General features: G+C 42.3%; 3 protein-coding genes across 5 annotated transcripts in view; 1 reads left to right on the forward strand and 2 right to left on the reverse strand.

Annotated features, from left to right (window-relative positions):
- Window positions 1-294: 294 nt before the first annotated feature.
- Window positions 295-2,858, reverse strand: LOC111953143 (OTU domain-containing protein 1-like). The gene has a single exon (XM_023972224.2). It carries the CDS (start codon window positions 2,569-2,571, stop codon window positions 1,111-1,113), a length of 1,461 nt encoding a protein of 486 aa, XP_023827992.1. The 5' UTR covers window positions 2,572-2,858; the 3' UTR covers window positions 295-1,110.
- Window positions 2,859-7,264: 4,406 nt separating this feature from the next.
- Window positions 7,265-12,043, forward strand: tgif1 (TGFB-induced factor homeobox 1). Its single transcript, XM_023972893.2, has 3 exons — window positions 7,265-7,377; window positions 9,103-9,335; window positions 11,069-12,043. Exons 1-3 carry the CDS (start codon window positions 7,362-7,364, stop codon window positions 11,747-11,749), a joined length of 930 nt encoding a protein of 309 aa, XP_023828661.1. The 5' UTR covers window positions 7,265-7,361; the 3' UTR covers window positions 11,750-12,043.
- A 4,223-nt stretch (window positions 12,044-16,266) lies between these two features.
- The window catches only part of LOC111953655 (disks large-associated protein 1), a 76,052-nt gene continuing 65,453 nt past the window's right edge, over window positions 16,267-26,865 (reverse strand). For 2 of the 3 annotated variants that reach the window (XM_023973064.3, XM_023973063.3), the window contains exons 6-8: window positions 25,774-25,865; window positions 23,462-23,614; window positions 16,267-18,292 (exon numbers count right to left, since the gene is read on the reverse strand). In XM_023973064.3, the coding sequence (XP_023828832.1) occupies window positions 18,074-18,292; window positions 23,462-23,614; window positions 25,774-25,865 (464 nt within the window). In that variant the 3' untranslated portion in view covers window positions 16,267-18,073. Of the gene's footprint in view, window positions 18,609-23,461; window positions 23,615-25,773; window positions 25,866-26,865 lie in introns of all 3 variants that reach the window. The other variant, XM_023973065.2, reaches the window with a different exon arrangement.

Below are 26,865 nucleotides of genomic sequence, written 5' to 3' on the forward strand. Positions count from 1 at the left end.
ACTGTCTATCTAAACACCACGTGAAATTATAATTAGTTCGACTTCATAGCCTACTTCGCCATGTTTCAATCAATCCTTTGAAACAAATCAATTGAGGGGTGTAATACGCCATCTAATGGTTGTGCAGGGGAATAAAGCAAAACATAAACTCAGCCATTTGTATTGTTACGCAATAACAACACCCGAGATTGCCCCTATTCCATGTCTAGATAGAAAGTGTGTGTGTGAGCATGATCTTGCATGCAGATTTAAATAATGTCAATGTAAGACAGAAAGCAAAATGAACACCAAAAGTGTTATTTCAAAATGGATGTATTTAACCAGGCAAGTCAGTTAAGAACAAATTCTTATTTACAATGACGCCTATACCGGCCAAACCCGGACGACGCTTGGCCAATTGTGCGCCGCCCTATGGGACTCCCGATCACAGCCGGTTGTGATACAGCCTGGATACAAATGATTATTATTACATGATTATTTAAAAACAATGTTGCTGTTTGTGCTCCAAGCACCTCACAAAGGCATAAAGCTTAGCAACACAGCTTAACTGTTACATGTAATAATACAAAAATAACTGTCAATGAACCAGTCAAAAACCTAATAAATAGTCTCACCTAAGTGCTCAAACATTAAACGCATCAATGTAGCCTATAGGAAAAAACCACACAATCTCCTTCAAGTGTCATTTTTGGCATTTAGAGTATTTACAACACAAACATCAAAATTTAACATGTGCGCTGCACTTTAATTCGGTTACAATACAAAACGTAGAAAAATAAATGAATAAGGCAATGTTGAAGTCACACACACATAATTAAAGTGCAATCGATTTTGAGAGAGAGAGAGAGAGAGAGAGAGAGAGAGAGAGAGAGAGAGAGAGAGAGAGAGAGAGAGACAGTATGAGCTCAGGGTGAGTCGTGAGCTGGGCTGTGAGGAGATGTCCTTAGCACAGGGGCCAACAGGGGCCCCAGGTGCTGACTGAGGCCCTCTCAGACCTCAGATGACAGAGGCTCCACTACTATCAGCAGAGATGATTGGCCCATTACGTAACAGCTAGCCTACTGTAACACACAGTAATATTTCAATGCAGCAATCGGATAACTATTGGTTTCAAATATGACCATTTTGTTCGATGTACATTTTAGACAGTGACGCTGCCATCGACTTGGCCAGCTCTTCGTCCCGTTTCCTTTGCATCTGAGAATGACGGAACCAGTCGTCATACTCTGGGTTGGCCACACACCTGTCCAGCAGGACATCGTAGTGTCCGTTACTGAGCCAACTCAACCAGACAGTGGGTTTGGACGAGTCCTCTTCCCCCAGGTAGTGCACCATGGTTGAAACCGTGGGACTCTCCAAGCTACCTCCAGTGGTCAGGTAAATGTTCACATTCAACATCTGACTCATCGCCAGAAGCTCCGGATAGCCTGCCCAGGCACTGTCCTGCGCTGCGTTGACCAGGAACTCCCCGACATCCCCCTCAATGATGGGGTTAAACTCATGCAGGTGGTCGGCTATGTGGTGCATTGTCTGGTCCCTCAGCTCCTTGTGCATAGACTGCTCTCCATAGGCGGCTTTGCACACCGCCCTGTACAGACAATTGCCGTCAGGGATGATGTGGAATCTGTACTTGTGTACCTTCTCCTGAAGGTATTTGTTCTGTTTCTCCACTTCCGCTATGTAACGCGTCACTTTGTCGTCCTCACATTTTTCTGCTTCTCTCGGCGGAGAGGGAGAGGGCTCCTGTAGGACATTGAGCTCAAAGAGCTGCGCCTCGCCAGATGGAAAGTCCAGGTCTGCGCATTCACTATCATTTATATTCTCACAGGAATCCAAGATACCTTGGCCCAAATGGGTTGCCAGGGCCTCCAAGTTCTGATGGCGTGTTGGGCTTACAATGTCACTTGTAACAGTTTTTCCTTCCCCATTTGCCATGTTCATTCTCTCCTCACACTTTCTGTAACTTGGTCCATCTTTCTTGTCAAAATTGATCAGGTTATTTTCACGTTCGACCTTTTGACTATCACTGAAAAAATCCCCTCTACCTCTGAAGTGATCAATAAAGTCCACAATCAAGTCTCTATCCAAATGATCCTCTCGGTCACGCGGCTGAATCCGGATATCTTGTGCATATGAGTCTGATGGAGACCGTTTGGTTTGGGTTTCCTTTATGATGTGCACTGGTACGGATCTCTCAACTCCGTCAGGCCGACGAATGATTATCTCTGCGGTTGAAGTGTAGTAGACTGGCTTCGTGGAAGCAGCCTCGTAACATGAACAACCAGCAGCAGCAGGCATGTTTGCAGTAGATCGAGTCTCTCCTACAGTATTCCCGTTAGTGTCTGCTGGAGTAGGCCCACTCGGTTTAGTATTCACAGAGGAGCTCGTTGTTGTTCTGGACAAATGGTCGGTAGTGGTACCACTTGTGATAGTTATCGAAACTTTGCGAGAGGATCCGGGATAGTGTGTCAACGCACTGCTGTACAGCTGCATTTTGAAAGACTCGCCTTTATGCTGGACACCAAGTGTTGCGGAAAGATGACAACAAAGTCTAAAAATACAACCAGTCATCAACAACAGCTAAATGGCAGAGTACGTTAACCCCATGGATCCACGGTCTTGTTCCCGCTGTCACACATAGCGACCGAGTTTAGCCATCTTGCGTCAGCGCAGTTCCCCTAATTTTAGACAGGAAAGTGTAACCTGACCCACTCCACTTCATCCTACCTCATTGCCAACAGTTAACGTAGTTGTACGTAGAGCAGTAATGACCACAGCGAGGGAATTAAAAGGATTTGATGACAGTACACTCTCGGAACTTCGTTTGCCCAAGTCGGCGGCGTCAAGGGCGGGGTCGCCATTCTGGAATGCGCAAGGCGTGCCAAAAGCTACATCACGGTTACGCGTAGGGATATGCGCAAAAAAGACTCACAAACCCTTTACTTCTTGAGAGTAAAGTGATGTCCCGTCCTTAAAAGGATTGTATGGCCCTATAAAGCTTTTTTTTATTCGATTTTATTGGATTCAATACAGCCTAATGCATTTTCTGTCCATGTGCTTTTTAGTGGTTATTTGCCAATGTAGGCTACTTTCTGTGCGTAAAAACGTCAGCCATGTTTTATTTCTGTCTGTTTACAAAACATGGAAAATATGTGAAAATATATGTGAAAGATATTCCGTTATGACACTATTATAACACAATGTCTTTCACATTCTATCATCTGTCATCAATATGTGGATGACACACTTGTCCTATATAATAGATCTGTAGCAGCCTATATATTAGGCATATGTGATCTGTATGATATGACCTGTATTGTGTGACCAAATTAAACAACGTTCTGTGATGAGGCTGCAAGGTTTTGAAATAGACATGACTCATCTCACAGAGAGGGGTAGATCTCCATTTTCAACCAGCTCACATTTGTCAATGCATGTCAACTAAAGGAAAAGCTTGTGGATGATCCATTTTATATTTATAAATAGGTGGATCAAACTCTTGTCCCCAAACTTTCCTGTTAGGCAAACTTGAATGGCATGTGTAGTTTTGAAGTAACCTGTCTCCAGATCTGCTTGTGCTCTTCCCTACTCCATTGCTGTCCTTGTCAAGTGAAACATTGTTTGGTATGACAATGGGTGACAAGGACATGACAGCACAAACAGACTGTCACTCAGGCTAGTTTGGGGCCTTGGATTTTTTAATTCTGATTTCAATGTGTTGTTTTAAACACCTAAAGCAGGTATGCAAACTATACAATATGAATGTATTTTCTGTAGGCCTATATGTTTATGGTGCAGAAAAGCCCTCTAAACGAATTAGCATGCATCAAATTGCATCAAATTTAGTATTTGGCATGCCTATGTTGTTCATTTCGAAAAACGTTACACTGAATATTATTCTAACGAAAAGTGCATTGTATAGTTATCGCCAGCAGAGAGCAGCCCAGTACTTTATTTGTGCTTTTCCCCGATGACTTCATCATGTACCCAGTATTCTGACAGGCACCGTTATACAGGTGGAAAAAGTATCCGATTGTCATACTTGAGTAAAAGTCAAGATACTTGAATAGAAAATGACTCAAGTAAAATACTACTTGAGTAAAAGTCTTTAAGGATTTGGTTTTAAATAAACGTAAGTATCAAAAGTAAATGTAATTGCTAAAATATACTTAAGTATCAAAAAATTATTTAAAATTCCTTATATTAAGCAAACCAGACAGCACCATTTACTTGTTTTTATTTATTTACAGATAGCCAGGGGTACACTCTAACACAGAGACATAACTTACAAATGAATCACCGCCAGATCAGAGGCAGTAGGGATGACCAGGGATGTTCTCTTGATAAGTGCGTGAATTGGACCCTTTTCTTGCCCTGATAAACATTTGAAATGTAACGAGTACTTTTGGGTGTCAGGGAAAATGTATGGAGTAAAAAGTACATTATTTTCTTTAGGAATGTAGTGGAGTAAAAGTAAAACTTGTCAAAAATATAAAAAATAAAGTACAGATATCCCAAAAAACTACTTAAGTAGTACTGCAAAGTATGTTAACTTAGTTACTTTACATCGCTGCCGTTATGTACCATAGGGGCAGGCTTGGGCCCTTTAAAAATAGTGCAGTCCTCACACAGTGATTGGACACAATGGCTGCATTTACACAGGCAGCCAATTCTGATATTTTTTTCACTAATTGGTCTTTTGACCAATTAGATCAGTTCTGAAAAGAGCTGATGTGAAAACATCCGATGTGATTGGTCAAAAGACCAATTAGTGGACAAAAAAGATCAGAACTGGGCTGCCTGTGTAAACGCAGCCAAAGTAGTACTCTGACCCATACTTACAGAAAGAAAATCAATAGTAAGAAATTGTGTTGAATAGGAATAGGGTGATACCTTTTCACTGTGTTCCCTTCCATGGCCCCTCCGCAGGGCAGCCTAATAGGCATACAGAGTATATTGGTTCCTGGGTAATCAATTATTATCTCATATATATGCTATAACATATCCACACTTGGAGTACAATGAGTAGGACTGGAAAAGGCCTATCCTACCTCCTTGGAGATACATGCACTATGCCCGATCCCAATTACACTACATGACCAAAAGTATGTGGACACCTGCTCGTCGAACATCTCATTCCAAAATCATGGGCATTAATATGGAGTTGGTCCCCCCTTTGCTGCTATAACAGCCTCCACTAATCTGGGAAGGCTTTCCACTAGATTTTGGAATATTGCTGCAGGGACCACAAGAGCATTAGTGAGGTCGGGCACTGATGTTGGGCGATTAGGCCTAGCTTGCAGTCGGCATTCCAATTCATCCCAAAGTTGTTCGATGGGGTTGAGGTCAGGGCTCTGTGCAGGCCAATCAAGTTCTTCCACACTGATCTCAACAAACCATTTCTGTATGGACCTCGCTTTGTGCACGGGGCATTGTCATGCTGAAACAGGAAAGGGCCTTCCCCAAACTGTTGCCACAAAGTTGGAAGCACAGAATCGTCTAAAATGTTATTGAACGCTGTAGCGTTAAGATTTCCCTTCACTGGAACTAAGGGGCCTAGACCGAACCATGAAAAATAGCCCCAGACCATTATTCTTCCTACACCAAACTTTACAATTGGCACTAAGCATTCGGGCAGATAACGTTCTCTTGGCATCTGCCAAACCCAGATTCATCCGTCGGACTGCCAGATGGTGAAGCGTGATTCATCACTCCATAGAATGTGTTTCCACTGCCCCAGAGTCTTATAGCGGTGAGCTTTACATCACTCCAGCCGGCGCTTGGCATTGCGCATGGTGATCTTAGGCTTGTGTGCGGCTGCTCGGCCATGGAAAACCATTTCATGAAGCTCCCGAAGAACAGTTATTGTGCTGATGTTGCTTCCAGAGGCAGTTTGGAACTCGGTAGTGAGTGTTGCAACCGAGGACAGACGCTTTTCATGTGCTACACGCTTCAGCATTCTGCGGTCCAGTTCTGTGAGCTTGTGTGGCCTACCACTTCATGGCTGAGCAGTTGTTGCTCCACCTCACAATAACAACACACTTAACCGGGGCAGCTCTAGCTGGGCAGAAGTTTGAAGAACTGAGTTGTTGGAAAGGTGGCATCCTATGCCGTGCCATGTTGAATGTCACTGAGCTCTTCAGTAAGGCCATTCTACTGCCAATGTTTGTCTATGGAGCTTTGCGTTGACACGTGATTAGTTTGAAACCACACTGACCCACATACACCGTAAATAAACACACAAGTGAAGAGGCGTGTGTGTGCATGCACTTTAGTACATAGCCTGAACACGTGGGCCGTTGTTTTGCAATGCTGGCTAGATATGTAGCCTAAAATGTCATGAAATGGGCAAGATCCTGTTTGAAGACCAAGTGAGTAGGCTACAGAGGCAGAACATCCAAACCGCGTAGACAGACTATAGGGAGTCGCAGACGCAGCTGAAACAACAGTTCCACCATGGAAAATAAACACCCCCTTTGTCTGTCACTCATATTGAGCTCATTTTTGAACGGAAGACGATTGGCTTGTACCGGGAATGCAGCATAGCATTTATTTATTTAGGTAATCACTCTCAAATGCTATTCGAAAAGATCAGTGCATGCGTATTTTCACATATGCAGTCCTTTACGACTGACATAGGATCATATCCCTGTTGACAAATTGACAACCATAACATTTGCAGTATAATGCATTAGCTAAAGAAATAACTAATACGCTAATGGCTTCTGCCATTTATGAAACCATGGACACATAAATTGATACAGGAGGTAGGAAAGCCAATTAGAGAAGCCGCGTCCGAAATAGCCTACTAATGAGAAGTAACCTAATGCTACGGTTGTTGTTTTGGACATTGTGCGCTAAAACTGCCGCAAGATCTGCAATGCCATTCGCTTCCATACGCATTTCAATTATATTCCTACATTTGGAACGTAAAAGTAGAATATATTCTAGCGGTTGATCGGTGAGATTTGTGTTTATGTCAATGCAAAAGCCATGCTGTCAGAGATTTTGGCTCTTTCCTCTAAAGTGGGAGGATCTTTGTGCTTTTGAGTCACGCAGCTGTCAAAGATAGCTGTCACCCAGTTTCATGATCAAACACACATTGAATGAGAAAGGTTTCGCCAAGTCGAGCAGCGGATTTCAGGTAGCCTACTCCTGGTTAAAGTACTACGTCTCGAACCAATGAAAAAGCCGACGAACGGTTCTACAAACGAAAATAAATCAATGAACAAAACCATTTGGAATATACGTGTGGAATATCCTGAGAAAAAGATTTGCCACTAAAGGAATAGAATTCGAGAAAAAAAATAGGCTACTGCGCTCCTCTCGTGGCCAACGTGAAAAGGGGAATTTTGACGGACATGAAGACAAAAAAGGGTAGGTCGTTTATTTCATCAGCGTGCTGATTGTCACATTTTCGATAACATGTCTGTATCAAAAAATATATTGAGTGAGATGGGGCATAATGCATTTCTCAATGCAAGCCATGCAGCCTATTGTTTCCGCTCCAGACAAAACAGTTTTTTTCACGTGCTGACGGGCTGTCAAAATTGAATGGTTTGCGTGTGACTTCATTTAATCTGTTTCAAATGTAAGGAATTGTTAGCTTTAAAGGTTGACTAGATATAGACATTTAGTAAATGTATATAACAGCTTTGTTATACAATAGTGTTAGATACTTTACCTTTTATAGCGAACTCTGAACTTAGTTCATGATGAACAAGTTTCCAATGGATAATTCCTACAGGGTACATCTATTTTAGATTGTGACTGACTAAATTAGAGGGCTTCTCTAAACCCTCACGTCACCACGCATTTAGTGAATTAAAATGTATCAACTCTAGTATGCGCGTCGTTGGGGCTACAGAGTATTAAGTATCATCTGTTAGTTTGGCTACTACATTGTTTCCTTTTCTGTGTAAATTGTTTCGAAATGTAATCTTAATAAATTATATTCGGGATAAACTAGAGTTTTCAGCCCTAACTTTGGTGCAACAACGTTCAAAATCCTGACCTCCTTTGTGAAGTTGCTGTTTACTTTCATTCTGCGAGGCTGTTCTCTCGCATTCTTCGACCTCGTGTTACAAGATCACACAATAGAACTTCTTCTACACGTTGTTTAAACTTAGATATTCCTTTGAGTTGAGTTTACAAAACACTCAATTGACAAGAACATGAGTAGTAGACTTGACTTAAGTAAGAAATGAGTGGTTACGCTTTCAAAAACGTTGACATTATAGTGAAATAATGGTTCGACGACCAAGATTCTTTTGTTTAGTCTGGAGACGTTGATGTGCAACAGGTCCCCCTCCCCCTTTCCCTCACCCAGGGCCTACGTAATTACCTCATTCTAACTTTAGTTGTTTCTTATCCATTTCCCACCACTATGAAAAAGACAGATGACTGATATCCTGTATTATGTTGACATGTTTTATGCTCCAATTCAAGACATTACAGATGTTTAGTTTTTGAAATGTAACTGCTAAATGTAGTCCAATTTTGATAATTAAAAAAAAAAAGTTCCCAAAGAAAGTTTGATTTTAAATTGTTTTATTGCCAAATAAGAAATATGTTGCCCCTACATAAAAGTTGTGTCCAAATACAACCTGTTTTAAAAAAAATACAAGAGGTTCACATGAATGCAATTCAAATGGACTACAGAGGTTCACATGACATTGGAAATCCCCCAGAATAACTATTTCAGTTGTCTTGAGTCCTGCGCTGCCAGTTTTGAAACATGAAGAGATGTTTTGCTCAGTACAGTAGGCCAGCAGTATTTGTCAAGGCAGGTTTTATAACTGACACAGCGTCTGAGCAGTCTGCCTTTGTGGCATCTCATCCCCCCTCCCTCCCTCCCATCCTCCCCCCCTCCCTCCCATCCTCCCCAGTCTCTGTTCCATGAATCACATGGCTGAACTTGACAGCTTGCTTCTGACACATCAGCTGCCTCCGCTATATGCTAGTGTTTGGAACAGGGCTGGTGTGAGGAGGGTGACAGACAGAGCAGACACCGACCTACAGACAGACCAGTGTTTGGTTGGCATAAGGGGAATTCTGACTGAAATTCTCTCACACATACATTCTTCTCTTGGCCACACACAGGCATGATGACGTTATCGGGCAGTGAGACGGACGACGAGGACAGCATGGACGCCCCCCTGGACCTGTCATCCAGCACAGGAGGTAGCAGTGGGAAGAGGAAGAGGCGCGGGAATCTACCCAAGGAGTCGGTGCAGATCCTCAGGGACTGGCTCTACGAGCATCGCTACAATGCTTACCCCTCTGAACAGGAGAAAGCCCTGCTCTCAAAGCAGACGCAGCTCTCCACACTACAGGTAGGCTAACTAACGAGCCGCTTCAATCAAAATACACCTTTCTGTCCTACCTTCCTTGAAGTGATCACAGATTTAAATAGGTTGGATTGGTGAATGTAACCGTGCTTTCACCCATCTTGTCACTTAGAGCTCTGCTTTTCTCAAGGAGATTAGATACATTTCTGAAGTATTCAGACGGTGTTCATAGGTTTACTACCTGATAACTAGTAGGGCTGCAGCATGCATGACAACTAGTGGCTGGAAATACAATATACAATGACCTTGTGTTGCAACGTCCTGTCTCGGTTTTATGACACGTAATGCACTAATACGTAAACAAAGAGCGTGACACATGGACAATAGGGGCGGCAGGTAGCCTAGCGGTTAGAGAAGAGAGCCAGAATCCGGGTCCGATTGACCACACTGGCGGGACTGGTATCTGGATTTGATACGGAACTGGTATCAAATCCTAGATGACGTTGCCTGCCATCGTGCCCTTGAGCAAGGCACTTAACTCCGCCGAACAGCAGCTCCCCAGGCGCCCAGTGTGTCAGCCCACCACACCTCTCCAAAAAACGGTATATTTATGTGTGTCTTTCGGTGGGGCAGGGCCTTTCAAGGAAGCTTGTCTGCAATATTCTCTCTGAGACACGTCTGAAGTGAAATGGCACGAGCTTCAATCCCAAATGGCACCCTATTCCCTATGTAGTGCATTACTTTTGATAAGGGCCCCACATGTTTTTTTCTCACAGGGCTCTGGTCAAAAATGCACTTTATAGGGAATAGGGTTCCATTTGGGATGCACGCATGGTGACTAGGAGGAACCGACCACTCTGAAACTCACTCACACTGCTTTGTGGTTGGTGTGGGCTTAGCTGCAACGCTCACACAGGAATTTCCCTCCCTCCAGCCCTCTTCCAGCCCAGCTGTCTGTGAACAATACAGAGTCATTTAAATACTAAGAGCTCTAGGCTTCGGTGAGCCATCCGTGGCCGACAATAGGCTGGGACAGAGAGAAGGAGAGCGAGGACTGTCTCTTTATCCACATGACAATAGGATTGGGAAGGGCAACACCTTAGACCAAACTAGTGTTACACACCATGATGGCTTTTAGAAGGCATAGTTTGAGTTTCTTAATGAGAAAAGCCAGAAGAATCACAAATTATTGTTATATTTTCCGACTTACGTAAAATTATTTATTCTAAATGAATAAGCACTCTGTATTTTATGGACATACATTTTCTTTAGATAACAAAAATAACCAAGACTGACTCCCGAGTGGCGCAGCGGTCTAAGGCACTGCATCTCAGTGCTAGAGGCGTCACTACAGACCCTGGTTCGATTCCAGGCTGTATCACAACCGGCTGTGATTGGCCCAGCCATTGTAAATAAGAACTTGTTCCTAACTGACTTGCCTAGTTAAATAAATGTTAAATAATAAAAAATAAGCTTTAAAATATTGTCAGAATATATACAATCAAGAACAAGTTGTACAACCCCTACCACGTAATGCTTGTAGATGTTTCAGATAAGATGCATGTTTTGGGTACTACAGAAAAACAGCTGTCTATGTCATGCAAATATGTTAACATGATGTAACCTGTTTTTATGTCAACATGTGAAATATGAAAGTGTAACGCCTTTCTCCACGTCGTCCTCTGTTTCCCATTCTTTTTAAAAAAGTATATTGAGACAACATGTTTGTGAAACTATACTGTGTATTTAAACAAATGTTGATTGCTATCCTCCTTCAGGTTTGCAACTGGTTCATCAACGCACGCCGTCGGCTCCTCCCGGAGATGCTGCGGAAAGACGGTAAAGACCCCAACCAGTTCACCATCTCTCGGAAGGGCAGCAAGGGAGGCGACGGGGGCTTCTCTGAATCCAGCTCCCAGTCACCCAAGCACGCCACGGCCGCCACGGGCCCCGAGGACAGCTACGATCAGCGGGCACTGCACCCCTCAAGCTTCGAGGCAGGCCTCCCTAGCCCCAGCGTCCTGCAGAAGGCCAAATCATCCCCTAAGATGTCCCCTTCCTCCTCCCCGGGGACCGCCACTACAGTGCTCCCCCGGCCCTCAGTCATCTGTCACACCACTGTCAACTCCACTGTGATGCAGAAACAGGGCTCCAGCCCTCCCTCCTCCCTCTCCTACTTCCTCTCCAGCAGTAAAACAGACCACAGTAGGGCTGCAGAGCTGCTGCATTCCACCACAGAGGCTCTGGTGCTCTTCAGATGCCAGGAGGAAGGGCTGGGAGCCCCGGCAGTGACCACCACCATGGAGGGTAACCTGAGCCCCCAGAGTGGGCTCTTCAATACCCCTCCCCCCACCCCTCCAGACCTCACCCAGGACTTCAGCGGCTTCCAGCTCCTAGTGGATGTGGCCCTCAAGCGGGCAGCAGAGATGGAGCTGCAGGCTAAACAACTGGTGTCTTAAAGAGAAAGTGGAGGGAAAGATGTTGTCCCTAACGGAACTCCTAGCATGAGTTTAGTGGCTGCGTAACAAACACAAAAAGCCTGATTATTTCTATTTTTGGTATACAAATCATAAATGAGGATTGTTTTTGTACAAAACTGTATCAAGGTGCCTTGGCTGTTAGTTATTTTTTACTTTGTCATATATGCGTGTATGTAAGTCTGTGTGTCTTTTGCAGACGGGACCAAAAAAATATTGACAGACAAAAAAAAACGCTGGCTGTCTTAACTTTTTCCTATGGATTTTAGTAGAGCAAGGCGTACAAGTGTTCTGCGGATGAGACAAGAGGGTGGTTCTCTTCTCCTCCACACAGACCCAATCCCCCGTGATGGGATATGTAGTTTCACAGAGCTATCCCCCATGGGATATGTAGTTTCCAGATGTGTTTTACATTTCAGAGATAAGTTTGCGATGGCTCCCACTCGGACTTTCGCACAATAGGGCCGAGTTAGGGTCCCCATCTCAGTGTCTTAAAACATACTTTGTTCTTGGCATCGATGATTGATTAACTTTATCACTACTGTAGTAAGTGTTCTGTGTTTTTTTCATGATAAGGTTATAGTTTTCGTATCTTTCATTTGATATTTTAAAAGAAAGTAAACCTATCTTTTTGGTTTTGATAAAGCGTTTTCCTATACCGAGGGATCATTCAGATGAACAATGTAGCAGGTTCCTAGTCTGAGCCTTCCTCTCCTCCTCACTTCGTGGCTATCCCAAATGGCACCCTATTCCCGATATAGTGCACAAAGTTTGTGCACTATATCGGGAATAGGGTACAATTTGGGACACATCACGTGTAGCGACGGCCAGTGAATTTCAATTGTAAGAAAAACACTAAGATTTGTTTTGCATTTGTGATGTCACCAGCAGCGGAAACAGTAGAGCATTTTCTAAATCACCAAAAAAGCGTTTTATGTACAAAAAAAAGGACCATGTTTGTGTATAGCTAATGTGACACGATGCCCAATGATGTGATTTCTTTTCATACTGTGCAATGTTTGTGGCAAATAGGGGTCACATATGGGATTTAAATAAAGTTTGGTTTTCTACATAGCTTGCCGTTTGACTGTTAAACTCTCCCCACTTGTTACCTACATCTAAGGATCAATAATCCCTTCGGCAATTGCGCTAGAATCACGTAACGGCAGTAACATGATCTCCATGAAACATACAATGTCACTACATGAAGAAAAAAAAAAAGGTAGATGACAGAAATAACTCTGTGTGTCCATGTGTGCGCTTTTCTACAGGCTGTCCCTGAGTCATTCTATCCTGAGTCATTCCTATGTGTGTGTTTGTGTGCCAGGTTCACCAGAGCTCCAGGCCGTTAGCATAATCCTGCATAAATTAGCGCGGGCAAACAGCAACGGTTTTCTGCGTGGATGTGCCTCAATACACTTAAAAGCAGCCAGGGTCTTATTCATTAGTGCATACCGTAGCAAAACTATTTGCAACGGAAAATGAATACAAAGGTTTCTTATTGGACAAGTTCAGTTCTTGTGTCGCCAGTACAATCCTATAGGCACGGACTCAATTGACCTCGCTAAGATTGGTTCGCTACTCTGACAATCCCCCTCGCATGCACAGCTTTGTTGCTCCGCTGGCCTGTTCTAGTATTAACCCACCGTTTCTTTACTACAATAGGAAAACTGAGTATTTAACTGGTTGTATATCATTGCTGATCTAAGGCATGTGTATTGTATAGAATTTGACCTTTAATTCACCTTTACAGCTGCATGCCAGATCAGCGGTGACATACCGACGGCGGTGGTCCGATAACTCCAACCATGGAGCACGTCACTAATCAGGGTCATCAGAGGCTAGATAGTGTTGCTGTGGAGGGGGAGACCTGGGTCATGTTCAGTAGGGAGAAAACGTTTTGAAAAGGAGAGGTACTTGCTGAACTTGTCCAATCAGAATACAGATTTTCAGGTTTGTTTTGCTATGGTGTGCTAGTAAACACCCTGATAGAGATATGCAGGGCTGAGGAGGAGGGTGAAATCCCTGGCTCCTCTCTGGGCTCTGGAAACACCGGTCAGCCTGTTGAATGTGATTGATGTGTAACAAAATCACCATACACTCTTTGCGTCCCAAATGACAGCCTATTCCCTAATCGGCCCTGGTCAAAAGTAGTGCACTATAAAGGGAATAGGGTGCCATTCGGGACTAAGCTTCCATGTGGTGTAGGAGTGACGAGGCAAAACCAAGGCCGTACAACTACGTAGTTATAGGGCCCACCTCTGCATGAGATTGACAGTCTAACTATTTAAATCTGTCTTATTATGTTATAAGTGAAAACATGTGCGGCGTGCATTTCAATAAACACAACTAGGTTAGCGTATGTTGATGGCAAGGTTTTTAATGCTGATCTAGTTCCGTACACGTGCCATAACATCAACAGTGTAATAACATTAATTACAAAATGTATATCTGCCTAATATGTTTTTTGATTGTTTTTACATAGGGAAACATTCATTTATTTACAAATGTTCATTTGAATGGTTTTATGCCAATACATGGACTACATCACAAGCATCCTCCAGGATTGGTTAAAGTCTTGAGTTTGGCATTTCCCACAATCCAACATTCTTTACCACTTCCTGTAATCACCCTGCAATGTCAGGGTTTTGATATGTTACTATAATAACCATAAATAACGTCATAATTTGACTGACATTTGAATTGATTATAATAAAAAGGTGAAATAAAAATATAAAGAACATCACAATTTGTATTAAATTACCTTAAAACCTAATGGGCAAAAAGGTACATAACTATTGTTACCTTTTGAATATCCTCTCTAAAATACATTGTTACTAAAAATAAAAATATCATACAGCAGAGTTGCTTCATCACATGCGTTCCATCACAATCAAATTGGACTTTTCTCTAAACTTCAGTCATGAACATGTTTCTCATATATGTGGATAGCAGGAATTTTGTCCTTGTTAGTAACAGTTACCCAATTTCACAAAACGCTAACTTTGTCAAACCAGTTTCAATATAGCTTAATAACACCCACACACCTTAAAAGATTATAACCAAGACCATGTGTTCAAGATTGTCTCACCCATACGAGTAGCCGACTTCATGTGAAGAAAATGCAAACTGATTGGAGTTGCAGAGAAGACGTAGCAACTGCCTTTTGACAAAGGAATCAATCATGAGAAGTTGATCTAAACCATTAAACCGCAGACCTGTAATGTTCAGGGGTGTGTGTCCCCAATGGCACCCTATTCCATATAAAGTAGTGTACTATGTAGGAAATAGGGTGCCATTTGGGACGCACACCTGTTGACTGGGTATATTGACCATATGAGACAAAGCCTTTTCATGGGTTACACATACACACACACCCCCCCCCCCCCCCCAGCACATCAATACATACACACACACAATGTTTATTTTCTTCCCTGAGGCTGATTTGTGCTCGACTATCACATTATAAATTAAGGCTGATTACTGAAACAGAACAAAAGGTGTCTTTAATTTCATAGAGCAAAAAAGAGAATCATAATAATCAATAAACACAGCATAAGGGCCTTATCAGTGCATAATAATAATATTAATAAAACAGTAATAATCTTCTTCTGAGGATTAATATCATAAATAGTGGATATAAAACACCATTCAACTTAAAACCCTATATTATTTTCATTTACTTTCAAATGGTTTGAAGGTCAGCTTGGATGCTGAGACAGTACATAGATGTAGAAGAAAATAATTCCCACTGTCCCTTTTTTTGATAGAATAATAAAATACCTTGTCATGACAACAACGGAAACACTACATTAAGGATCCTTCATAAAGGGTGCCTAAAGTAAAGGAACATCAGTATTAGGCGATTTTTCTCTTTAGGGACAATGATATTCTCAGCACAATATGATAAACAGAATAAAATAAGTAAAAAACTACAAGAATGAAATGACAACATATCAATAGCTCGTGTCAGCATGCGTATAATGTAGCAATATGCTCTTCAGTTAATGTCTTTGTACAGGCATATATCGCTCCGTTGAAAATGATAGGCAGGGCCTGTTTAGGAAAGTACTAACAGTATGTGGCTTTCTGCTACGTTAGTCACAGGCTGCGTCCCAAATGGTACCCTGTTCCCTACATAGTGCATACTTTGACCAGAGCCCTAGTCAAAAGTAGTGAATTATATAGGCAATCGGGTGCCGTTTGGGACACATACTGTACATAGTGAAAAGAAAGGCCCTTTTGGACCTTGAAAAATAGGAAGCACTTCAAGAACACTTTAACACACATCCTCCCTACACACATACACCCGCTCTCGCAAACACGCACGGCACCACACACACACGGGCACACACACACCACACACCACACACACACACACACACACACACACACACCACACACACACACACACACACACACACCACACCACACACACACACACACCACACCCACACACACACACACACACACACACACACACACACACACACCACACACACACACACACACACACACACACAATATCACCACTTTTGTTTCTGGCAGACCCTGATTTCGCAGCACTGACCTCTCTTCTGAGAGCTTGTCATGAGCTCACCTAACTCCATACCTAACTGCCAGGCAGGATTGGCGCTGTCGGCCCCCAGAATCCTACCACATCTGGGGGTAGACAGATTGACGTGACCCTGTGACCTATAACCCATAAAGGTCAGACATAGAGTGCAGCAGAATCAAGCCACTGTTCCTCCAACTGGACAGACTGCATTTGGAGAAACAGGAAGAATAGTGTAATTGTCTGACACATACCGGCTTTCTTGTTTTGAGTTATTTTTTTGGGTTACTCTACAAAGACCTGTATGGATTATTGGTAAGTACTATCAATCACTACGCTACTCCTTTTACCCAAATCCCATTTTATAAAAGGTTTGGATTTCACAATTGAAAGTCATTTTTGCACATTGATATTATTGTCTACATTGAACACCTTCCGACTGTGTTGATCCAGCTACTGCACGAAGTCTCTCGGCTTTGCGGTTTTAAATGCAATAACAAAACAATGAGTGATAAAAGTAGGTGACTCCAATAGAACATCTAGGTGTTCATAGGTGTTGGACTAAAATCATTGCATCAAAACCAATCATTGTTTCTTCGACATTTTTTTTTGTTTGTGTGTGACTTCAATGCCAAGAGATATAGATCTGCTGTTGCCTGGATTTTCAATAATAAGAGGCGAATCCTAAGTTATACTGAAGTGACATTTGTACTTAGTCTCCCATTGACGTCAATGCATGACTGAGTCAACTCACATCGAATTGACTCCTAAATTAATTTAAAACTGACAGTTGCAATGGTCGCTGCTAGATGTCTTGATGCCTTGTACTGTGTCTCCAGAAGGTCTTAGATATGTCTCAGGTGTTCTCTCCTAACTACTCAAACAGGTTTAGGTCAATTACCTCTCTCGAGAACAGGTGTGTGTGTGTGTGGGTGCGTGTGCTTGCACATGTGTGTATGTGTGTGTGTTATAAATCCTGTGACAGTAGCATCCAACAGGGGAGTAGAGACTGGGTTTCTCTATTGTCTGCTGTCATTGTGTTGTGAGTCACAATAACAGCCTCCCCCAGGGTCACCAGAGGAGAGAGGCTGGTATGAATTCCAAATGGCACCCTGTTTTCTATGTGGTGCACTACTTTTGACTAGGTAATTCATAAAAGTAGTGGACTATTTAAGGAATAGGGTGTCATGTGGGACACAAGCCACTGTCTCAGGCTGTCTGACACCCAACAGGATTAGCTAGTATGCCTTGACAGCGCTCGGTCTATACCCACTAGTACACTACCCCTCCCTCCCTAACTGCCCTTCTGTTCCAATGAATCAGAAAAATTATACATTATGCATCAATACCGTGGTACTGGTATACCTGTTTGGGTGACAACAGGCCTTTTGGTTGGCGGAACATCGGTAAGAAGAGTTGCCATCACAAGAAGAAACATCTTTGGGACTAAGGAGTGGGGGGAGCTACATGAAAAGCTGAAAGTTCAAGGAGAGGTTCAAATGGAGAGAAGAGGAAAAGTTAATAAATATACAATATTCTCACTCCACCGGCTGCTGTGACCGTTTTTGTGGAAGTCGATAAATGTGATTATATTACAAGCACCCTACCCTCGCCGTTCAGTGCAGATGAGTTTCTTGACAGTGTCACTCGGTGTGTGTGTGTTTGTGTGTGCGCCTTTGTAGGTGTGTCGGTTTGTGTGTGTGTGTGTCTCTGGCTGTGTGTGTGTGTGTGTGTCTATGTCTGTATGTGTCTCATAATCTGGTCTGGGCCTCTGGGATGTAGATCTCGATACTGTCTGCTGCTCTCTCGGTGACCGAGCTCTGTCGGACCGAGAGGGCCCGCTTGGCGGCCAGCAGGCGTTTGCGAGCCTCAAGCCGCTGTCTCTCGGAGCTCTCCAGAGAACGGTCCCTGGCCAGGGGAGGGTGGCCCTTGTGGGCCTTCTTTGGCACTGGAGGGGCAAACCTCCTCTCCTGGATGGACGGGGGAGGACAAACAACTACAGTTACAGGCCATCCCCTGTGCCTCTGGCAGTAGGGGCACAATGTCACTCATTTTGTGTGGGGTTAGAGAGTGCATGACATCAGCATTTTGTTGGAGTTTGCATGGTGTGAGAGCATGCAACAGGGTTCACGTGAGTGAGGTTATGGTTGATGGTTGTGGCGGCCATTTTTGTGAGAGTGCACGGCTGTAGGTAGGCGGCCATATGCGTAGGGTAAGAGCGGCCAGCGAGGTCAGCTAGGCCCCAAGGTGCATGGCAGGTAGACTGACTTCTCAAAACCCAGCTCACTGTCAACAACAAAACAATGACAAAACAAACAAAAATACAACAGATAGGCAGTCACGTCAGGCAGGCTATCGCACAACATCACAACAATAAAATGACATGCATAACAACACCCTCATGCTACATTGAACCAAAATCTATAGTAACTGTGGACATTAAAAAGCTTGGAACATATTTGAATAACAGTGACATTAGAAGCATGCAGGGCAATTTTTTTTCTTCATTCTATTGCATTACTTCCAGGCTTTAAAGGGATAGTTCACCCAATTTACAAAATTACACAGTGCATTTGGAAAGTATTCAGACCCCTTCCCTTTTTCCAAATTCTGTTACATTACAGCCTTATTCTAAAATGGATTAAATGCAAAAAAATCCTCATAGATCTACACACAATACACCATAATGATAAAGCGAAAACAGGTTTTTATGTTTTCTAATTTATTACAAATAAAAACAGAAAGAACTTATTTACATAAGTATTCAGGCCCATGGTTGGTCAATTCTGATTGGACATGATTTGGAAAGGCACACACTTGTCTACAGCAGCGTTTCTTAAAGTATGGGTCGGACCTGTTAATGATGGGTCGCGACGTAAATGTATAATTATTTAATTCATTACTGGAATTGATTTGGCCAAGTGCAACTGCGCTCTCGGTTTAGCAGCGGTCTCTGCTTAGTTTGGCAGCTGCTCGAGTGCGAGAGGTAGAGGGAGATGCCCATGTGCTTGCTTTTTTCTGCAGTTTTCTTGAAGATCATTCCGCGACCCACACATTGCAGCGCTGTGGTTCAAGCCACTGACTTGTTGTTCCCACTCGCCGCTGTCATGAAATGGACTCATGCTAGCCACAAGTTCTAACTGAGCTCAATCGTCATCAAACGCATATACAGTGATGACTTTGTGTCTCTTTCATGCAAACTTTGAGCAATAACAAGGAGCGCCAACAATGTGTTTTGTGTGGGGAAGTGCTTAGTAATGAGTCTCTCAAAACGAAACAAATTAATAAAACGACAGGTCCTGACCAAACATCCAGGCACAACATGACGGTTAACCCAGGGAGTTATTTCAGAACAGGGCAGAACGCTTCAGGAAAAAGTGCTTCGAAAGTGGAATAGTAAGTCAACTAACAAGGCATTGTTGTCATTTTATAAACGGGTGATGATAAGCAGAAATAAGGGAGTACTATCTCTCATAGTAGTAGATGTGAGTTTCTCTTTCAAACAATCCCCTGGCCTTGTAACGTTACACAGCTAATAGCTAACGTTAGCCAAAGCAAGCTAACTAGCTACTGAGAGTGCAACCCTAAGAAACAGCACAGATGAAGATGAAAAATTCAGGCTTACTGTACATTTTACTGTGGAAAACAAACTGGAACTGTTGCTGTTACAAGTAATACTTTTTATTCTGAACTGGAATAAACTGATCGAAGCAATATGCTTTTTGAGGCAAACACTCACACAGTTCTGGGTTGCTCATCTTCAGCAGGAAGCTGTCTCCTGCCTGACTGAGAAAGCAGTAGATGTTCAGATCCAGTTTGGCACCACATACCTATGCAAGTCAGGGTTCTCAAGTACAGAAACAGTCTCAATGATGAGCATCACCTCAGTGTTGCACTGTTAAAAACTGATCCCAGAATAGGCATGCTTGTTGAAAACTTCAACCAGCCACACACCTCTCATTAGGACTGTGTGTGTGTTTTCTGGTCTACATCTGTGTGATGTGATCAATCAGTTTATTCCAGTTCAGAATAAAAAATATGCATTTAACAGCAGCAGTTCCAACCTAGACTTTCTATCAACAATAATTTATACAGTAAGATGTACAGTAGGCCTAAATGTTTTTATCTGTGCTGTTACTTAGGTTTGCACGATCAAACAGCCTGTGTGTGTGTGTGTGTTCTGTTATACATCTGTGTGATGTGATCAATCTGTTAATTCCAGCTCAGAATTAAATGATTTATTGTTTTTTAACTGCAACAGTTCCAACCTAGACAGGTACGTAAGAGTGTTTTAATTGGGGAAAAATAAACATGAAAAGATTTATGGGTATTTCATTGTTATTTGTTTTTGTCTATATTGCATTTTTTTAGGCTTAAGGGCAATGAAATGTACCGATAATTATGTATAGTTGCATATTTTCCTAAGCTTGGGTCCCAGGAAAACACAGAATTTCTCATTTGGGTCCCAGGCTGAAAAAGTTTAAGAACCTCTGGTCTACAGTACCAGTCAAAAGTTTGGACACACCTATTCATTCAATGATTTTTCTTTATTTTAACTATTATCTACATTATAGAATAATAGTGAAGACATCAAAACTATGAAATAACCAAAAAAGTGTTAAACAAATCAAATAATATTTTATATTTAAGATTCTTCATGAGGTAGCCACCTGGAAAAGATTTCAATTAACAGGTGTGCCTTATTAAAAGTAAATTTCTGTAACTTCTTTTCTTCTTAAAGTATTTGAGACAATCAGTTGTGTTGTGACAAGGTAGGGGTGGTATACAGAAGATAGCCCTATTTGTTAAAATACCAAGTCCATACTTGGCAAGAACAGCTCAAATTAGCAAAGAAAAACGACAGTCCATCATTACTTTAGAACATGAAGGTTAGTCAATTTGGAAAATTTCAAGAACTTTGAAAGTTTCAAGTGCAGTCACTAAAACCATCAAGCACTATGATAAAACTGGCTCTGATGAGGACCGTGACAGGAAAGGAAGACCCAGAGTTACCTCCGCTGCAGAGGATAAGTTCATTAGAGTTACCAGCCTTAGAAATTTCAGGCCAAATAAATGCACTGTTCAGAGGAGACTGCGTGAATCAGGCCTTCATGGTCGAATTGCTGCAAAGAAACCACCACTAAAGGACACCAATAAGAAGAACAGACTTGTTTTTGCTGGTGACACTGGCAGTGATTTATTTAGAATTCAAGGCACACTTAACCAGCATGGCTACCACAGCATTCTGCAGCGATACACCATCCCATCTGGTTAGCGCTTAGTGGAACTATCATTTGTTTTTCAACAGGACAATGACCCAACACACCTCCAGGCTGTGTATGGGCTATTTGACCAAGAAGGAGAGTGATGAGTGCTGCATCACATGACCTGGCCTCCACAATCAACCTGACCTCAACCCAATTGAGATCGTTTGAGATGAGTTGGACCGCAGAGTGAAGGAAAAGCAGCCAACAAGTGCTCAACATATGTGGGAACTCCTTCAAGACTGTTGGAAAAGCATTCCAGGTGAAGCTGGTTGAGCGAATGCCAATAGTGTGCAAAGCTGTCATCAAGGAAAGGGGTGGCTACTTTGAAGAATCTAAAATCTAAAATATATTTTGATTTATTTAACACATTTTTGGTTACTACATGATTCCATATGTGTTATTTCATAGTTTTGATGTCTTCACTATTATTCTAAAATGTAGAAAATAGTACAAATAAAGAAAAACCCTGAATAAGTAAGTGTGTCCAAACTTTTGACTTGTGCTGTATATAAGGTCCCACAGTTGACAGTGCATGTCAGAGCAAAAACCAAGCCATGAGGTCGAAGGAAATGTCTGTAGACCTCCGAGACAGGAGTGTCGAGGCACAGATCTGGGGAAGGTACCAAGAAATTTCTTCACCATTGAAGGTCCCCAAGAACACAGTGACCTCCATCATTCTTAGATGGAAGAAGTGAGCAACTGGGGGAGAAGAGCCTTGATTCGGAAGGTGACCAATAATCCGAAGGTCACTCTGACAGAACTCCAGAGTTCCTCTGTGGAGATGGGAGAACCTTCCAGAAGGACAACCATCTCGGCAGCACTCCACCAATCAGGCCTTTATGGTAGAGTAGTCATTAAAAATCAAATGAGAGCCTGCTTGGAGTTTGCCTAAAGGCACCTAAAAGACTCTCAGACTATGAGAAACAAGATTCTCTGGTCTGATGAAACCAAGATTGAACTCTTTGGCCTGAATGCCAAGCGTCACATCTGGAGGAAACCTAGCACCATCCCTACGGTGAAGCATGGTTGCGGCTGTATTATGCTGTGGGGATGTTTTTCGATTTGATTTTATGTTTTTCAGCGGCAGGGATTGGGAGACTAGTCAGAATCGAGGGAAAGATGAACGGAGCAAAGTACAGATGAAAAACTGCTCCAGAGCGCTCAGGAAGGTTCACCTTCCAACAGGTCAACGACCATAAGCACACAGCCAAGACAACGCAGGAGTGGCTTCGGGACAAGTCTCTGAATGTCCTTGAGTGGTCCAGCCAGAGCCCAGACTTGAACCCGATCGAATATCGCTGCAGAGACCTGAAAATAGATGTGCAGCGACGCTCCCCATCCAACCTGACAGCGCTTGAGAGTAATCAGAGAAACTCATCAAATACAGGTGTGCTAAGCTTGTAGCATCATACCCAAGAAGACTTGAGGCTGTAATCGCTGCCAAAGGTGCTTCAACAAAGTACTGAATATAGGGTTTGAATATTTGTAAATGTCATATTTCAGTAAAAAAAATGAAAATAAATTTGCAAAAATGTCTAAAAAACATTTTTTTCTTTGTCATTATGGGGTATTCTGTGTAGATTGATGAGGAAAAAAATATTTAATCCATTTTAGAATAAGGCTGTAACGTAACAAAACGTGTAAAAAGTCAAGGGGTCTGAATACTTTACGAATGCACTGTACTGGTGGACAGAAATGCTAAAAAGTTAGCATTTGGAGACAGTGGCCAGATAAACAAAACCAATGCATGGATTACTGTCACAAGTTGCTTATAGATTGCTTACAGTATAACCAATATGCCATTTAGTAATTTGGGTGAACTATCCCTTTAAGGTGGATCTGGTCTATAGGGTCCACTACATTGAGTGATACCTTTATCTCTGGGGGGTCCAGGGGTTTCCAGTTGTTGGCTTTGAGTTGGTGGAGCTCATCAAATTTCAGGCTGATGTTCTCGATGGACAGCTGCAGCATGTCCCAGAAACCTGCTAGGTCCTGGGAACTGGGCCTCGGGTGGGAATTGGGGTTCTGATACACACAGAAAGTTTCAGTATAGAGTTTAGACACTGAGGTTCTTGCCTTTACATGGCACTACATAATTCTATGGCAGCCATGTTGGCTCCTCATATTCGGGCCGTTCTTGAATTGTGGTGGCATTTGCGTCCCTCGCCTTTGTCACCATGAAAAACACTCAAACTAATTACAGTTACACAACATGTTTCGCTATATATTGAACTGTTTATCAATGATAAAACATAATGCAAGTAAGTAATTTATACTGCAAAACTTTATGTTTATGCATTGTTTAAAGTACTTAGGGTAAGCAAATCGGCTTGTCCCAGGAGTGATGTGTAGAGTATAGTGACATGTTTTGGGGATGTAGAATATAAATGGAGGGAACTAACATTGTGAGGAAAATGATTAATCATATCACTATAGTAAATTATTTTAAAGGCCCAGTGCAGTCACAAATGTGATTTTTCCATGTTGCGTTTATATTTCCACACTATGAGGTTGGAATAATACTATGAAATTGTGAAAATTATGATAATGCCATTTTAGTGCCTCTTTTGGTGGGATGGCGTTTTGGCGGTAAATAGACCAATAATAAAAAAAAAGAGGTCCAAAAATCTCTGCCAATTACAGCTACCCAGCTAGCACATTTGGTTCCTTGGAGGTTTTTTGTTTTACAATGGTTGTGGGAACAAAGCCATACTGTAAGTTTCCTGACTGGTGAAACTGAAAATGTTTTTTAAACTTTTTGTCTGTTCTGTGAATATATCTTTTTAGGTTGCAGGGAGGTTCTGAGAACGTTTAACGTTTCCCTGGGAGGTTTTATTAACGCTCTTAGAACTGAAATGATAGGTTATTTGAAGGTTTTAGAATAACCTCCTTAAAACCTTCACTGAATGTTTCAATAAGACTTTTAATAACACAGATAGCTTATTTTGGGTTGACTTTTTTGAACTCCAAGCACAGATAGGACACATGGAAATTCATTTCCTTAGTTAATTAATCATGTGAACACACATTTTTTTATTGTGACATGGCGTCAGTGAGATTTGAACTTATGATCTTTGGTTCTCTACCCATTGAATTAGTCTACTGCAGCACCAGGATGGGAAAGCGAAAGGGGGATACCTAGTTAGTTGTTCAACTGAATGCATTCAACTGAAATGTGTCTTCCGCATTTAACCCAACCCCTCTGAATCAGAGAGGTGCGGGGGGCTGCCTTAATCGAGCTAGCATTCCATGTTTTTTTTACGCATGCAAAGCTATTTATTTTAGTCTATTCAAACAGACCGCATTTCAAAGGAAACTCATTATGATCAGGTGTGGCCAATTAGTGGGCACGGCCGACACACCTGAACACCACTGGCGTACCACACACCCCCGCAAAAAAATACCTTTAAATGATTGATGACCTTAGATATAAGCATTTGTGGCATCCATTTCATAGAATCCTAATTTTTACATTTACTTACAAAATATCATTGGTGTAACCTTCATTGGTGTTACTATTCCTACTTGTGGCACAATGTCATCATAATGATACAAATTATTTACAGTAATTAAGCTACCATATTAGCTGACTTAGAATGGGAAGATGCACCCAGATCCATGTAAATAAATACAAATCAAGAATTGTTTTCCAAAATGCTATGCCCAAATGCCATTGCAATTCAAGAACGACCCATTTACCAAAAGCATTTACCAAAAGCACTTTAAACAATGCTATATAACTGAATGTATAGAACAAAAACAAGATTTCCAAATACTGATGAATGAGTAAATGGAATGCTCAAAGGCTCTGACATGGCATCCATTCTAAAAGTTGTCTGAACTCTCTAAACATATGGCTTTGCACAGGACTGTGTAGGACTTGGAACCATTCCCATTTTCCTATCAGTATGTCATCGGCATACTAGTCTGGGACTATTTCACCTTGTCCCTCCACACTTCAAAGTTATTATGCTCTGAGTGGTGAGTGGTGATAGACTAGACTACTATTCAGCTAGAATTTGCATGCATAGCAGTGTTTGGTCTGACACAGTGTCAATTATAAGCTTGTATAGATCATCACATTATGTGACAGTTGGCTCTGATGGGCTTGCTGACACAGTAGACTAACTCTGCAGTGTGTGTGTGAATGTGTGTGTGTGAATGTGTGTGTGTGTGTTACATACCTGATTCTCCTTACACAGCTCCCGAAACTGCTGGAACTTCTGAGACATAAGCAGCTGGGCACTCCCTATTGCACTGCGGATCTTCCCCAGTACTGCGGAAACACACACACACACACACACACACACACACACACACACACACACACACACACACACACACACACACACACACACACACACACACACACACACACTTTGCCTTTGATGAGTGCAAGGCTTTAAGTATGTGGAGAGAGGGAACTGGGAACCTAAACTGTGAATTCTGGTGAGAAGGGGAATGTTTATCCTGCACACCAAATAAACATACCTCCTAACATGACACTGAGTTGGGGATGTAGAAAACCAGCCTCCTGTCTCAATACACAACTTCAAATTAGGGGGCAAATACACTGCAGAATCACTAGTCAAGGGCTGCCCAGCAGACAGTCGCCCTCACGTACTGTAACCATATGTTCTCTCCATCGGAAATAATGCATTAGCAGTAAAGGAAGAAATCAGTTATGTCACTAGGGACAAATCTAAGGAGTAGTATTCAAGCCGAATAAAGTCTACCACATTGGGCTATGTGTCCCAAATGACACCCTAATCCCTATTTAGTGCATTACTTTTGACCAGAGCCCAGTGGGGCCTATATTGAAAATAGGATGTAGCACTGTTAGTGTGGAGCTATGGAGCTGGGAACAGGCTTGAGGAGCTTATTAAGTGAGTTTGAGCATGAAAACCCCCATTGAGTATTGCTGTGAGAGGTCATTATACTGTTTATCTACAGGACAGATGTGTGGCCGGACCCGTCCAGCAGCTAGCTCCCTATTGATGACTATGTCTGCAGTGGAGATAGCAGGCAACAAGCAGGCATTGTGGCTCGCTGCTATGAATGCCATGGCAGTGTCTCAAATGGCACAATATTTCCTATGTAGTGCACTACTTTTGACCAGAGCCCTATCGAGCCCTATCTGGAGAATAGGGTGCCATTTTGGGACTTAGACAATTTCCCTCGGTCTATTTGACAGAGGGAAGGAGGGAAAAACAGAGATACAAAGAGAGGGAAAACAACTTATATGACCTTCACGTCAACATCACCCAAAAATACGA

The sequence above is a fragment of the Salvelinus sp. IW2-2015 genome, linkage group LG27, assembly GCF_002910315.2.
Source record: "Salvelinus sp. IW2-2015 linkage group LG27, ASM291031v2, whole genome shotgun sequence".
NCBI classification, from domain to species: domain Eukaryota; kingdom Metazoa; phylum Chordata; class Actinopteri; order Salmoniformes; family Salmonidae; genus Salvelinus; species Salvelinus sp. IW2-2015.

What these genes read in the sequence shown, in the direction of transcription:
- LOC111953143 (XM_023972224.2), bottom strand. Translation starts at nt 2,571, where the DNA reads ATGACTGGTTGTATTTTTAGACTTTGTTGTCATCTTTCCGCAACACTT.
- tgif1 (XM_023972893.2), top strand. An exon ending in CGCAGCTCTCCACACTACAG is followed by an intron (nt 9,336 to 11,068) that starts GTAGGCTAACTA and finishes ATCCTCCTTCAG; the next exon opens with GTTTGCAACTGGTTCATCAA.